Source organism: Drosophila persimilis, unplaced genomic scaffold (genome assembly GCF_003286085.1).
Source record: "Drosophila persimilis strain 14011-0111.01,24,50 unplaced genomic scaffold, DperRS2 tig00000191-arrow-pilon, whole genome shotgun sequence".
NCBI classification, from domain to species: Eukaryota; Metazoa; Arthropoda; class Insecta; order Diptera; family Drosophilidae; genus Drosophila; species Drosophila persimilis.
The window spans coordinates 8,706,761-8,722,977 of NW_020825298.1; the positions used below are offsets into that span (position 1 = coordinate 8,706,761).

The 16,217-nt window shown below is 45.4% G+C and overlaps 1 protein-coding gene across 1 annotated transcript; it reads right to left on the bottom strand.

The window, feature by feature from the left end:
• Nucleotides 1-13,518: 13,518 nt before the first annotated feature.
• Nucleotides 13,519-16,208, bottom strand: LOC6589164 (2-phosphoxylose phosphatase 1). Its single transcript, XM_002014859.2, has 4 exons — nt 15,824-16,208; nt 15,435-15,750; nt 15,226-15,366; nt 13,519-15,168 (listed from the first exon to the last, which is right to left on the bottom strand). Exons 1-4 carry the CDS (start codon nt 15,918-15,920, stop codon nt 13,956-13,958), a joined length of 1,767 nt encoding a protein of 588 aa, XP_002014895.1. The 5' UTR covers nt 15,921-16,208; the 3' UTR covers nt 13,519-13,955.
• Nucleotides 16,209-16,217: the final 9 nt, after the last annotated feature.

Below are 16,217 nucleotides of genomic sequence, written 5' to 3' on the forward strand. Positions count from 1 at the left end.
CTGAAAATATGCAAAAAAAACCGTATAACAAAGCAGCCTGAATAAGTTTAAAATATTGTAGCACTAGCGAAATTAATGCAGCTGTTATTTCATGCATTAGTTTCGTTTTATTTCAATAAAAATTAGCTCTTACCTCAAGAAGCTTCTGTGAAAACTTACGAATTGCAATATATTTGCTGCAATTTCTTTGTAAATTCTAAAAATAGACTTCAACACAGATGTTTTTGACAAAAAAATGCATTCAAGAGTTGTCAGACGCTGAAGAGCAAAAATACTGCCAGAATTTGAATCCACGCGGGCTCCGCCAAACGTTAAAAATTCAAAATGTGCGACGTAGAACAAAGAACATTCCAATGGAACTATTTACAATTAACTAGTTTAACAATTTAATAGCATTTAAACAATAAAAACAATACTGTAAAAGAACAGAAAACTAAAAACAAACCCCAAGCATGAAGATATTCAAATTAAAGTTTGCGAAAATACAGAAAAAGAGCTAGTTTTGCCAGTCTTTCCCTAAAGACTGCCAAGCCGCGGAACGTCCAGTGTACCCGATTTATACGTTCCGCGCTATTTTGGCTTTTTGTGAATTTTTCAGCAGGCTCACAGCGAAAACAACACGCGGATTGCGTCATTTCTGCACTATTCGATTTTACGGCCGCATGTGAATGCAACACTGGTCGAGAGCGGGACGCATATACAGGCTCGGTACAAAGGTTCGTTCGCTCTTTTGGGGCGCGGCAAAAAGCCGTTAAGCACAGCCGTTGTCCCGCTCGCACACACATGGCGGAAAGCGCTGCGAGCTAAAAAAGCACTCCGAAGACATTTGGCGATAACCGTCTGCTGGTTGTTTCTGTGCGCCTGGTGGGGATTACAATAATTCTACACCGAATGAGTTGTGCAATTTGGCGGTCGGGCGTTCGTTGTGTGCAAGCGGCGGCCGGCTTCATAAAATTTGTAGACACAACGAAAGCGAACACCGAACGGCCGCAAAGATTCCGTTGGTTTCGATTCGTATTTCTCCATTTCTCGTCGTGTGGGGTGGTGGCTGTTGAGATATAATTTCTATGCGACAAGCAAAAATGGAACTTAATTTTAGACCGACAGACAGCTAAGTACTGCAGCAGCAGCAAACAAATAATATAATTTCTTTGGGTAAAAAGCTGTTTAAGCTCTCAGCAAAAAAAGAAAACGCTTACGCTCGGATCGGTCTCTGCCGCTTTGTTCCCCCCTGCGTACACCGGTGCCGACCATCGACCTGTTTTAAAACAAATACATATCGCCCTGCTAAAGCCTTCGACGATTTTCAGCGCCCAGCACAAGAACTTTCAAAAACTGTAGCTTCCATCAGAAATTAACTTGCCAAAGTTGCGATGCGGCGGGCTGCTTTTTGGTATTCCGAAACGAAACTTGAAAAAAGTTAAATCTGTCAAGTTCACCTCCGAGTGCTTTTATTATTACACATTCGTATGCCAGGGAGGGGCGGGGGGGACGATTGAAGAGAGAGGAGAGTGTTGTTCATGAGTGTTCGGTTAGCTTAGGGCTGCGGCTGGGTTCAGTACTGTTCTTTGTCTCTCTTTGCTCTCTCTCTCGAAAAGTTCCAAGCTAAATAATTCCAAGTTCTGAACTTGATTTGCAAGCTGCATCGTCTGACCATGTCTTACTCTCTGCTTCTGTCGCCGCCTCTCCTCTCTCTTCTGGGTGTGCGGTGAGTGTGTAAAAGTTCTGAGTCTAAGCAAATGGCGCTGAGAACATTAACCAAAAGCGTTATATTTTAAACATACATACATACATATAATACGTATGGGTTGGGAAACTAATATAGAAATCAATAGAATCTGATCACTTTTTGAAAAAGACTAGAATAACATGTTAGCCAAGATCGCTTAAGATGACGATCTTTTAGTGACTCGGAAGGTTCAAGGGATTCCAAAAATATTATCTGCCCTGCGCTTGTTCCCCAAATTGGTATAATCTATGGATCAAAAAGCACCTATGTAAATTCTCACACACACACACACACAACCAAACCCACACACCCTTACAAATCCATTGAAAAGCGCTGTTAATGCTTTTTTTTGTGCTTTGCGGATTGAAAGTTTTATCAGAAAGCCAAAATGTGACGGGGGTTAACCCCTCCCTCGTCTACAAAGGGGCTGGCAGCCTCAATCCCGGCCTGCGAGACAAGCTTATTTTCGAAACAAAAGTTCTCTAGGGCAGCGCAGCAGACCCGCAGAGCGGAAAAGTCAGAGGAGCTTATGAACGACAGGCCTTCAAGCAGATTGAATAAATTGAAGCAATTACTTATAAACATTTTATATCATTATATATTTTATATCTTGATCAGCATCAATAGCCGAGTACGTACAGCTACATACATACATACATATGTCTGTCTGTACGTCCGCACTTTTTCGTCCGTCCGTAGTTTTCGCAGACTATAAGAACAATGGCAACCAAACCGTTAATGCAGAATCGTAAAAAATGGTCATAACTACCGAATTGGTTTAGATAGGCCAGTCTATTGGTATACATCACCCTCTGAATTGTTAGGATAACAATCGTGATCGTGGGCCAACCATCGATTCACTTGCTTATGCAGCAAAAAATACCCTCGACCACGATTTATCAATAATTTACTTGCAAAACCTATTATGACTCAAATGTCACTGATGTAGAGCTAATTTTAATACTATTAAACGGATGACAGTTTCAGGGACCGCGATTTATCAAGAATTTACGTAAATAAACTTTTTGGCAGTCAGAAATGGTTAGACATTTTTGTCCACATATGATCCCGGATCCCTGATCACTCACGTATTACTCTCTTCTGTCGCCTCGCTCATCTGGGAGAGTGTGTTAAAGGACCTTGGTCAACCACCGATCAAATGCCTCCGAGAACTTTGATTATAAGCGTTACATTTTTAAAAAATTTTGTATGTATGATATGATATTGTGTCATCTAAAATATCTTCGAAATATCTTTAAAAATATGTACATAGTCGTATGTTTTTTTATTTTTTATTAAATCATAAGCACCTTAATTCTCACATTAACGCGACAGACACCTACTAACAAATATATTGAAAAGCGCTGTGAAAACTTTCAATCCGCAAAGCACAAAAAGCATTATCAGAAAGCCAAAAAGCGGGGTGTTACCCCCCTCCCGTCTACAAAGTGGCTGACAGCCTTAATCCCGCCCTGAGAACCAAGTTTATTTTCGAAAGAAAAGTTCTTTAGGGCAGTGCAGCAAACCCGGAAATCCCAAAAGCCTAATGAGCTTATAAAAGACAAGCCTTAAATAAGATTAGATCAGAAATAAGGAATATTTTATTTAAATTTCATAATAATTTAATTTCCAAGAAATGTTTTGTTTAGTGAGCTTTGTAAATAAGCTGCGTTTTATTTACTGAAGATAGCATACAAAATGCTTAATTAGCTTTTTGGCACTCAATGCGCTTAAAGCTTAAGACTCAAATATCAATTAATCATTGTGTAAACAGACACGTCTTGTTGCTGCAGTCAAACTCAAGAAATCCAAGTAAATTATTGATATAATATAAACCGCCATAGTTTTACTACCCTTTTCGGGAGGGACGATGGCTCGCCAACAGAAGAGCACCCTCAGCATCTGCTACTTTTTCGCGCAGCTTTGTCTCGCGTCCGTTTCTTTCTCGCAGCTTTGCCTATGACGAACCGACGAGACGGCAATAGTAGCAGAGATGCGAGACAGCAACAACAGAAATGGGGGCCAGGCCAGAACATGAACATTGGCGCTACTCCTTTTCCTTTTCGCAAAACAAAATGGATTGCTCTTTAACTAAAACAGTTATCAGGCGCGCAGAGAGAACAGCAGAGAGCGCAACGAACCATCGAACACTGAGCAAACATGTCGTATATTCATCTCTCTCGCTCGGCCGCACTGCTTTACCAAAAAGCACACCCAACCAGGGGCCAACATGAGCACGCCCGCTACCTTTGAGTGCTGAGAACCTGTTACAAAATTCACAAAACCGCTACGAATATAAGGCATTCACAGTATTCACTCACTCGCTCTGTGTCATACTCGTACTCGTTTGAGAGCAAGCAGTCCGCCAGCCCTAGACATAGGAGTACAGTGGGGCTTTTGGGGGCTGGTTGGGGAGTATTACTGTGACTTTTGCACTGCCTCTGAAAATCGTTTCGAATTTGAAGCAGCACTCGGAATCGGACTCGGACTCGCAGTCGCACCAGGAGTGGGTTCGGAACTGTGAGTGATTCAACAACGGTGAATCGGTTCGGGTTGGCTCTCCACTTGGCTGATGATTTTGTTTTCGATTAATGTTGTAAAAAATGTTTGAACTGTTTTAAGTTTAAGTTTTAACGGTAACAGTGACGCAGAAACGGACAGCAGGCTGCTTCCACTCTTGAACGCGGCATTGCGGGTGACTGAGAGAGCAACAGAGAGCAAGCGAGAGCAGACGAGTGACACCTTGACAATGAAATACGCTCACGCTCATTCACACACACACACACACACACACGCGAGCAGTTCGTTTACCTTTATTTCGTTTGGAGAATTAGATGCCCCTTTGCTTTTGCTGTTGTTTGCTTGTTGCTTCTGCGTTAGAGCGGGCCAGCAATATTGTAGGCCTTTAGCTAAAAATGCTAATTACTGAGAGAGGAGAACTATGAGTATGAGTATAAATATAAGAACTCAAATGTTTGCTCATTCAACATGTTGTTGTTGGTTCGTTGAAGTTTGTTCTGCTTATGCCCTCAGAGAGGGTACTCTTACCATACCGTTTATTTTGCTCCACGTATGTATGTTGGATACCTTATGGTAAATACTGTTTTCTGCATGTGGGAGACATATACATATGTAAGTATGGATTGGAAAGGGTATAGAACGTGAACGTTTTGTACGGACGCCAGTGCTGGGGGCCTTGCGATGTTGTTGTTTCTCTGCAAGGGTATCAAAAGCTTCGGTCTTCTAAGCTAACTTGCTGCTTCGGTCGTGATCATGAGCTTTTGCGCCTGTCAAATGTGTTTCAAAGTCAATGTCGTGTGTGCGAAAGAGCAAACATAACGTATGTGGGCCCTTTTCCCCCTTGTTTAGAACCGTTCTGTTCTGTTCGGTTCTCCGGCCTGCGCATGAGAACAAAAAAGTAAATGGGGCGGGCTCTGAGCACCCCGCCGCAGCACATGCGAATATACATATGAGTATCATCATCATCAAAGTGTCGTCGACATCGTCGCTGGCAGAGGCAGAGGGCTGAGAAGCAGCACCAGAACGGAACAGAACCCGAACAGAACCAAAACCTGGGCTACAGCCCTACGAATTTGCTGTTCGCCTATTCGAAAATTTCACTAAAAATTGTTTGCACTCTCTCGTCGGGCATGAAATGAAAGTATCCTTTTGGCGAACCCCCCCAGCAAACATTCAGGTGCCCCGGCACTGCCCCACCCCACGCACAGAGGGGTATAAATGCGTGGGGGACTTCAGTGGTTTTTTGGGCAAAATTGTCGTTCTGTTTCAGGTGGTGTGTTCTGTTGGCCAGGTGGGTTGTGTCAACTTTGGCTCCAAGTTGGAGAATTCATTTGATATGTGGTCGGGTATGCCATAATTTTTAGTGGGGTTGAAAGGCCAGTGACGTTGTCTAAGGGGGTGCCCCTTATGAAAAAGATTTTTTTATTCCTTACAAAGTTTAAAGATAACAAATTAAAGTTAAAATATTTAAAGAAACATATCGGAAACGTAACATTTTGATGCTTGGAACTATAATTTGATAATATGTCCATATCAAAAGCTTCATATCAATATTTTCTTATGTCCCTCACGTAGATTTCTTAAAAGAATTGTTCTTTCCTGTTAATATTTCAACTCGATTTGAATATTTTGCAGTTGGATCGTTGGAGTTTATCCTCCATATGGAAGGAAACTTTACAAATATAATCGTCTATAATTTGCATAAATCAATTAAGAACCTTTAATTTTCCCCAAAAACGACGCCCCTGTTCCTCTAAAAGTAATTTCCCTACCCTACCGAACTCTTATACAATCCAATAAAAACTGTTTCAAATTTATTCAAGCCCCATTTACCGAAAAAAGCCTCTCCTTCAAAGTAGTATCCTGCTTCGTAAATTCCGCAAGTATGACCGTGGCTTCCCCAAGCATGCCCCTACCTTGCCCAACCATTCCCCTTCGATGAGGTCAACAAGTCGCCACAAAGTTCATAAAAGCGTGATGTAACCAACAGTCGAGCGAAGCACGAAAAGGGCGGAAAGACAGAGGAGGGGCATGGCACTCATTTTACTGATACGCGAAACAGACACGAGTACTCGTACGATTCCGAGTGTCGGGTAATCGCATTTTCCCCTGACTACTCTGCCTACCCCTCCGCACCACCGCACCACCCCCCCAACCAACCACTCGCATAACAAACAAACAAGCAACCCACCATTACCCCACCTTCCCAGACCGAGATAGAGAGAGAGAGAAAGAGAGAGCGCCACGTGGTCCCTGTGCTGCCGCCTTCTGATCGCCTGCTACGATAGTCAAGACTTCCCCATGTCGGCGTGTGTGCGCGCGCCTCAACTGCGACTAAAAAGTGGAGCTCCCCCAAAGGTAGAGTCTCCCCAAAAGTGGAGCCTCCCAATCATAGGCCACAACAGCCTTGAGAAGGTCTCGTGTAATGGTGGTGTGCCCCTTAAATAATGCCATCTCTCTCTCTCTCACTCTCTGGTTCGGTCTCCTCTTTCCTAGGGCGTCCCCAACATCCGAATCCGAAGAATACTCACGAGTACTCGGACTCGTACGCGTACGTTCCCCAACCGATTGTCGATGGGGAAGTCTACGAATACGAATACGAATACGAATACGAATCTTCGTACGAATAGTATCTGCAACATTCGCTATGCTATGCTTTCTGTTAGCCCGCTTTGCTAGTAGCCATCTTTTTCGATTTTTTGCCCAATAAGACAAAAAAGAAAAGTAAAACTCACATCGGTTCGCATCGCATCATCGGAACCACGGTCTCATTGAGGATGGTGGCCTGTTGTTCTCGTTTCGGATTGTATGCATGTCTAGGCGTGTGGTTCGGTTCTGTGGTTCCCCTGATTTTCGGCATTGGTGTGTTTCCATTTTAGAGTGCACAACTTCTGTTTTCCTGGTGTAATTAAGCAAACGAAATATAATAATAATAAATTATAATTTTAGAAGGCCCCATACGCAAAAAAGGCCTTACCCTGGCCTAAGAATTGGTGCGGTGCCTTGCCTCGAGGAGGGACACAACCTGGGGGCTACTATCTCTCCTGTGGCATCGCATCGCTCTTCGTTTGTGTGTTTTAAACATAAACGAACAGGCTCTAAGAAATTATCAACGCGGCAAAGTAATGCCCCGCCCCATTGTGCTATAAAAAACGTTGGAAATTATAATTCGAAAACGGAAAATGCCCCCCATCTATCTATTTGTTATGTTAATTTTACAGCCAGCGCCAACCATTTCGATGTTAGTAGACTGAAAACCTGAACGCCAGTTGGAGTCCCCAGCTGCAGAGCGCACTACAGTCCAGCCCCACACAGCCCAGAGACCGACCATTCCAAGCCCCACTTAGCTCAGCGCCATCTCCGCCTCTAGTTCCAAGCTCCAGCTGCTCCATCTCCACCTCTGGTTCCAAGCTCCAGCTCCAACCGTCGATTACCCAGTTCCTGGCAAAGTTGCGGCCAGATTTTTGCCATTTCTATGAAAACTTGGTAGCTCTCGGGTTGCTTCTAATGATTTTCTATGCCCATCGCTGTTAAAGAGCTCCCCAGCTGCGGCAACCACTCGGATGTGCGCCACGCCGCCGCCGGGCGAACAATCTGTTGAATGCGGCCTTCTGTCTGGTGTCTGGCCTTTCGTGGCGCGCGGTTGAGAAATGTACGTTCTTGGTGGAGTTTGCGTCATGCGATGTTAAGGGAACAGGCGAACAGAAGGCAGCCGATGGATGACGTAAGACGTAACGGCAAACGGCGCAACGAACCGAAAGAGATGGCTATATGCCGGGACAGACAACAGAAGGTCGCACAACTTGTTCACTGTGTGTGTGTGTGTGTGTGTGTGTGGGTGTGTGTTTGCTGCGAGATAGACTGGGTTTGCGAGTGTGTGCCTGGTTGAGTGGGGCCAATGTATTCGGTCGTTCAGTGCATTGCACTCACACTCACACCAATCCTCTTTGTTATGCCCCTTCGCGGTGTTCTGTACTCGTATCTTGAGTCTGAGGATCGATCGAACAGACGGGAGAGACGCTCTTTGGTATAGGGTGGATCAGCTCCAGCATTTGATGAGAGTTCTCCTACATAAAGGTTTCGGGTAAGAAGATCAGCAGATCACTAGATTACGGAGTTAGAAAAATTATATTCCGACACATTTGTGATCTTAAAGGTAAAGACTGTTAAGGTAAGGCAACAAAAAAACACCTGAATGCCTATGAGATCATGAGAAGATCAAAAGTCCTCTTGATAGATTATTTCAGAATAAAACTTATTTGAAAATGTCTTCAGTTAGCTCCATTTTTAATTATAACTGAGGTATATGTAGGTCCAATTCTTGAAGTATTATGACACTATATGTTCCCTGAAAGATTTTTAAAAGATTTCCTGTATGTATTAGAATATCCCCCTTTTCAGCTGGAACTATGGATCATATGGAATATGTTCTGCTGTTATCTACCTGTACTATAGTATGCACTCTATAAATAGACAATCTGTCAGTAGTAATACCACAGAAATGTTCTTTTACCTTCAACTTCCTACCTGTTGCCAAGTCAACTTATAGAGGAGATCGACATTGCCCGCCGCCCCTTGCACCTTATCGGCAGTATGTTGCAATTACGACAACGTCATCGCGTCTACGTACAGTGTGGTGTGCCATTTCTTCTTCTACTCGTAAAATGCACGTAGCTGCAGCTAGCTCTATCTCCCTCTACAGAACTAGCCCTCTCTCTCTCTCGCTCGCTGCCTCTCTATAGCTCTATAGCTCTCTTTGGTCTATGGGTGTGAGAGTGAGTCTCTAGCCGGCTCCTATTGCCGCCCCCTCCAGCCCAGTGCAGCCAGAGAGCGGCTGATGGAAAACTGTTTGAAAAGTGCATCTCCCGATGCACGATGCACCGAAACCCGCCACCCGCTGTCGCCCTGCATCTGCCGAAGCGCAGTCCCAGACCGAGGCCTAGTCGAGCCTAGAGTCCGACGCGTCGTCTGCTTGGAAAAACTCTTTGAGTTTTCTGTTAGACAGAGCGCAGACGACATAGACCAACGATCCATGAACGAACCACCGAAGCAGCAGCAGCAGCAGCGGCACCAGCGCCAGACCAATCCGATGCAACGAATGCACCTATTGGGGGCACATGCAACTCCAACTGGTTGCATCTATTGCCCCGCCGTTTGCTATGGCTAGGAAAAATCCTGGCCTCAGTTTTTCCCCAAAATGAAAACCACACGAATGTGTGTCTAGCGGCCCATAGAAGACTCCCCTCCCTCCAAATGGTAGCAATCCTCCTAGCGGACCCTGTTTTGGGGGTACTTCTACCCCGACCTCCGTTGCACGCGTACCAATGAAAAATGGTTGAAAAAAAAGTTTGAAAAAAACGTTGTATGATTTTTCTTCGTCAATATTTTGTAACAGAGACGCAGCACCGATGCAGAAGCAAATTCCCGGATCCGACGACGACTTGTGTAACAATAAAAATGCACACACGGCCAGGGCGAGAGCGAGAAAGAGTGATAGAGACTGACTGCGGGAGGAAAGAGTCATGTCACGTCACCTCCACATCGGTTACTCTTTCCTACTTCCCCTCCAAATGCAGTCGATTGCCCCAGTTCTACGTTTGCGTGTATGTGTGTGACTCCGACTGCTGTCTCTCTTTCTGTGTGTGTGTTCTCCTGCTTTGAACGTTTTTCAATGAGAGCAAGCGAGCCAGACATAAACGGTACGAAAGCAAAAGCAAAAGAGCAATGCAATCGATGTTTTAGTCTGTACAGTGGTATAAAATAATTTGGAAAGTGTAACAAAATAGTGGTACAATTTAGATGAATATGTAGTACAATATTAGCAGTTAATTCGATTAATCAAAAATCAATTCCCAATATATAACTTATAGAGAAAATGTACGCTTCGAAATGTATCGAAAAACATTGGTAAACCTCTACTCCACCAATTTTCATCCGACTATCAACCGATGTGAGCCCACTGTGCAAGTGCATTCACCTTCACAGACGCACACCACACACTGCTTGCATGTGTTACTGCAGCTGAGTGAGAGAGGGAGCCAGAGAGAGATTCGAAAAAAATCGGAAGGCAAGCAGAGAGCAAAAGAGGCAATGCAAGTGCATCTCAGTCGCAGCGCAGCAGCAGCAGCATCAGCTCCCAGCAGCCCCCACACACCAAAACACCCCAAGAGACGAAGGCAGACACAACGGCGTACAGCAAACGGAGAGCAATGACGTTTGCTCGTCTCTCACACACTAATACAGCCCTGGCACTTGGACATGTATTAACTTGTATCGAGATTTGTGTATGCCCAGTGGACCAAAAAGCGATAGTAAAACGGAACTATCATAAAATGTCCGGAAACGGACTTAGAAATGATAAAAATCCGGGAGCGATGAGTGAAGTCTCGCAAAATGCTCGCAGACGGACTTAGAAAAGAGCATTTACCGGACAAAAACCGAGTGACGACAAAGTCTCGCAAAACTATCACAAACGGACTTAAAAACGGGTGAAAAATGGACAGAAAAGTGAAACATAACGGAAAAAATAGCTAGGTACGGGTGAAGTCTCACAAAATGCTCGCAGACGGACTCAGAAAAGAGCATTTACCGGACGAAAACCGTGCGACGACCAAAGTCTCGCAAAACTATCACAAACGGACTTAAAAACAGGCACAATACGCAAGAAACGCCGGATCACGTAATAGAACATGAACGAACATGTCAAACTGCGGCCCGGCACAACGCCGCCGTTTTTTCGTTTTGTGTTATTTTGTGATTAAAAACCGCAGCAGAAGGACGTCCCCGTTTACGTTTAGTTAAATCATAAAAATAGTGAAAAAAAGGAAAAATCGGTAAGTAAATTATTATTTATTTAATAGTATAGTATAGTGCACAAAATTTGAGTTTGGGAGCAGTATAAGACCCCAAAAAGACAACAATCTACACATTCTGTGTATATATTTTTTTCTAGCCATCTTCTTGTGCATCAGGCGACCTGCGTCAACGAATATGTATAACAATTTTCGCTGGAACTGACTTTGCGCACCATTTTTGGTGTTACTTGCGGGTTACTCTAGCCATCCGTAGTAAGTATTATTTTCAAATTTATATATATATTGTAATATAATAAACATGATTATTTGTTTACAGCGAGATTTAAGGAAAGATTTTCGTTAGAAGACGCCGATTTCGACCGAATCACGCAAACATTTTTCCAGTACGCCAAGGACAGAGTGTCGAAGGAGAAAAAACAAATTAAATTTAATTCACTAATATAATTTTTTAATCTATTTATGTACAACCAAAATTAAAAATTAAAATTAATTAAAATAAAATTAAAAATTATAAAAAACAAAAAAAAATTGTGCGTCCCTTTTCATATTACTTTCGGCTCGCAAAAGATATCATAAACGGCTCGCAAAAGGCCCGCAAGAGATATCATAAACGGCTCGCAAAAGGCCCGCAAGAGATATCATAAACGGCTCGCAAAAGGCCCGCAAGAGATATCATAAACGGCTCGCAAAAGGCCCGCAAGAGATATCATAAACGGCTCGCAAAAGGCCCGCAAGAGATATCATAAACGGCTCGCAAAAGGCTCGCAAGAGATATCATAAACGGCTCGCAAAAGGCCCGCAAAAGATATCATAAAAGGCTCGCAAAAGATCCGCAAAAGATATCATAAAAGGCTCGCAAAAGATCCGTTTTTGAGCTACCGAAAATGAAACTTTCACTGCCACAAACTGAGCGACTAGTGATTCATTTTCTTATCGTTTTCGGACCTCAATTCGGTAGTTTTACACGGCTGAGTTCCGCTTAGCTCTCGTTTGCGATATCTTTTACGAAGTTTTGGTCCACTGGGTGGGAAGGCCTTTGACTGCAAATCTCCTCCACGCGAAACAAGGCGCGCACCTGCTCCGCCCCATTCTCGCTCGCTCTCACACACACACTCGCAGACGCGTACATTTTTGCATTTGCTGTGTTTATTTTTTGCAAAAAGTGCATCGCTTCGCTACGAAATCTGGGCTCCTTTTCCCAATGTAACACAACCATGCACCATGCGAGTGCGGATGGCCCCTAGGGGACCCGTTACGACAAAAATGGCGTGGACGTGGACGTGGTTTTTACAGCTCTTCCACCCTGGATGGAGATTGAAGTAGGATTCTCTCGGAGATGGGGCACAGGATTATGGTAAGGGACTTGAAAGGAGGCTGGCATTGGCAGTGTTCGTTTTCATTACATGTAATCCCTCTCCATCGGCGGTCGCGGGCTCCATTCCCCGCAATGGAGCCGTAGGTTCTCCTCCTGGTGTACGGCTCCTCTCCAGCTGGCGGCCAACTCGGAACACTCTGGGGTCCGCCGGCTGCGTGCACAAAAGTAACAAAATGTACTGAATGTCATCAGGCTCTCAGTTTTCTGTAGAGCAACGATTTTACATTACGCTGTTCGTTGTCGTCGGACTTTGTGGGGGGCTCTCAGTACGGTACACGCTCATTGCGCGATATTCCCCCCACCCTCTCGTTCACCCAACCACTCTCTTACTTTGTGTGTACTCGCTGTGTGCGTGTGTCTGTGCTGTGTACTGTGTACTGTGTGTGTGTGCGCGTGTGTGAGCTATACTTGCGCGGTTGCTCCCCTTTCAATCCGCCCTCTCCCCAACACTGTACAAGTATTATCTGTGGCTCCACTGCCCTGTTGTCTCTTTTTTTGTTGTTGTTGTTGTATGCCTTTGCCTTTGGCGGGGTCTTTGCTCCCGTTTTGCTTTATCATTCTCGTCTTGTCTTGCCTCTTTCTGATGCGCTTTCTGTGTATGTGAGAAAGACAGCCAGAATGAGAGAGCAAGAGCAGCGTTGCAATGCACAAAACTCCGAATGCATTTTTGGCCATCCTATTCATTCGACTTTCGGTTGCCAAAGAGATAACTTCTTCCAAGGAACGGATTCTGCTCAAATAAAAATCGCGACTTATGGGGTATATTGGAATTGGTTGGTCAGAAGGATTTTTTCACGTGGTTCAGATCAGCTTCCTTTAACTCTTCTTCGTGGTTACTACAGATATGTACAGATATATACAGATATATACAGATATTAAAGAGTACAATTCTTGGTACGGAATGACCAAATAAATAACCAGGAAAACGTGATTCAGTGATCATGAATCATGTCTTAAGGTTCATGGCGAACGCCTGTGATGCATTACCCCTGGCGGAATGAATTCTTCTCCGTCCAGTGGCATCCATGGCGCAATATCCATAATTATTACATCAAAGAATGGCTCCAGGAATCAACATATTCGTTAATATTCTTTAAAATCGGGAACATTTATTTAAAGGCATACTAAAATCTAGAAGGCTTTCTCCCTCCACTTTTGTTGTATAATTAATTTATAACTTTCGCTTGATATGCTTACGTTTTGGACTTAGGTCTAGGAAAACGTTCCCACACTGATATGCATCGGTTTTGCTAAGAAGAAGTTTAGCTCGAATTCACGATTTGATATGTATCGATTTCGACTCCAGGATCAACAATTATCTTTCATTAACTAAAAATTCGTCTAACTTGAGATAAATAACATCGCAAGATGCGGTCGTTTCGTATATGTACTATATGTATGGATAGCTGGAATGGTCGCTGCTGCTGGAATCGGGCTTATTTCGGGGGCATGTTAACTACGTATCACAGTTTCAAAAGTGCGTGGGAGACTCCTCGATGGGCGGGGTGGGGCCGGCCTAGAACTCGTTTGCCTTTGGTGGATTGGTGGTGCCACAGGCCTCCTTAAAATTGGTGGCATTCAGCGGTGCAAAGTAGTCCTCGTGCAGGAAGCGAATAATATTCTCGATGGGACACAGGTCCGCCTTGTTGCCCCTCGAGTCTCGGGTGACACGCAGACTCTTGCCTCCCTCGCAGAAGTCGATCTGCTGTGTGACATCCCGTCCATTGTAGACGACCCGGAAATAGTAGTCTGTGTGCGCCTCGCTGCGGTACACCTCGAAGGCTAGCCGCGAGGCATAGGCAATTGTCTGTCCCTCGCTAATGGCGATTCCCAGCGCCGCTGTAAGATACTGCATGGTGCAGTCGTGGCCGGAGTATAGGACGAACTTGGTGCGATCTCCCGAGATCATCTTGAGCATGTAGCTGACGATGTGCCGAATCATTCCGTAGGATCGGAGCAGCCCGGACAGCTTGTAGTACGCATGATCGGCGGAACGCTTGGACAGTTCATCGGCAAAGGACATCAGGGTGTCCACATGGGTCGCCTCCACGCAACCTTCTTGATGATCCTCCTCCTGTGGCAAGGAGGGATTGCCATTGTCTCCCTCGTTGGACTCTGGTTCCATGTTGCCATTGTTGACCTCCTGCTGCAGATTGGGCGCCGCCTCATCCTGATCAATGTTGATCACATCCACCAGCTCCTGGTTGGGGTTCTTCCTGGCCGGCCTCGCCGTCGGGCTGCGTTTCTTGTGGCGACAAGGCAGTGGCGCCTCGTGGCACAGAACCGTCAGCATAGCGTCCACAACTTCAAAGGGATTGGTGATTCCATTCGGCGTATGCTGCAGCAAGGTGCCGCCAATCCACTGCATTGCCTCCATAACATCCAATCTTTTCAGCAGCTGCGTGTCGCCCATGGCCTGCAGTCGTTTCCGGAGCAGTGCCGACTGGGCACAGGTGCATTCCCCGAAGCAGAAGGCCATGCTGTGGGATTCTCGCACGTTCAGGCCCAGCCACTTGTCCGCTGGCAACAGGGTGAACAGCATGGCCAGGGCAGACTGAAAGGTTCGACGATAGCGCGTGGTGTAGACCACAACCTCATCCGAATTGAGCAGCGTGTGCGGTGTCGTTTCCATAGCCCCGCGATTGAGTGTCGGCTTGAGGAGCAGACTCAATGGATGGGCATACACCTGATGCATAATGTCACCCACATGCAACAATTGAGAGATGCCCCTGAGGAGAATAGAAGAGAACGGATATAAACCATATGAAGTGCGTGACAGCACTTACTTGTAGGTAAGTTGCCCCAATGGACAGCCACGCTCTGTGGCTGGAAGCAGAGGAAAGCCATGAAAGGGTCCCACCTTGTTCCAGTACATGTGATTCGAACCCGAAGCAGAGCTGCTCGAATTGTGAAGGAAACTGCGATATCTGGGGGCGAGTAAGAGGTAAGATATTACGTAAATGGGATGGGAGGTGTACCGTGCACCATAACCCACCTGTTGACCAGGTTGTCCGTTCCCCCACCCACGCCACAATTGATGCCTGTTGTGCGGACATGCGACATGGGTCCACGATCCCCGTGACGAATGACGAGGAGCACGCCTTGCAGCTTCCAACCCTCCAAGATGCCGCCATCGTCCAAACGCTGCAGCTGTCCAAGCGGAGCACAACGCACTCGATACTTGGCAAAACGCTGAGCATACGAGGAGGACGAGGTGTCACCCAAGGAACTGATTGTGCCTGAGCTGCTGGGGCCAAAGCCAGCTCCAGCACCAGAACTCGTCTCCACATTGCCCATATAGCGATACATGCCTGTAGAGGAGGAGGAGGATGCCTTGGATTAGAGATATAAAAGATTAGGAAAAATGCAGCTGCTCCATCTTACCCGCTATGAGGAGGAAGATCCAAATGCTGAGCAGCACATAGCAGTAGAAGGTGCGATGCTGCGTGGCCAGACGCATCAGTTCCTTGAGCAGCAACATGCTACCACGACCTTGCTCCGCCTCGTTCTTCCCTTACCTTACCCTTCCCACAGCGGCTATTACAGGGCATATAGTATTCTCGATGGCGGCACTCTCAGAGGGTATTCTATGCTGCTTGAAAAAATGAAGTTTTCTAGGCAAACAAAAATCCTTTTAATTGCTCCAATTCCACTTCGTGGGAGACCGTTTTCACAGCTGGAAGAAAAACCTGGTTTAATTATTGGAGAGAGAGAGAGAGAGGGGGTGGATGGAACTGTCAAGCGACGACGTGGAGCATGTCCAATTGTCAAGGCATGC

What these genes read in the sequence shown, in the direction of transcription:
- LOC6589164 (XM_002014859.2), bottom strand. Translation starts at nt 15,920, where the DNA reads ATGTTGCTGCTCAAGGAACTGATGCGTCTGGCCACGCAGCATCGCACC. An exon ending in ACGGACAACCTGGTCAACAG is followed by an intron (nt 15,367 to 15,434) that starts GTGGGTTATGGT and finishes ACTCGCCCCCAG; the next exon opens with ATATCGCAGTTTCCTTCACA. An exon ending in TTGGGGCAACTTACCTACAA is followed by an intron (nt 15,169 to 15,225) that starts GTAAGTGCTGTC and finishes TATTCTCCTCAG; the next exon opens with GGGCATCTCTCAATTGTTGC.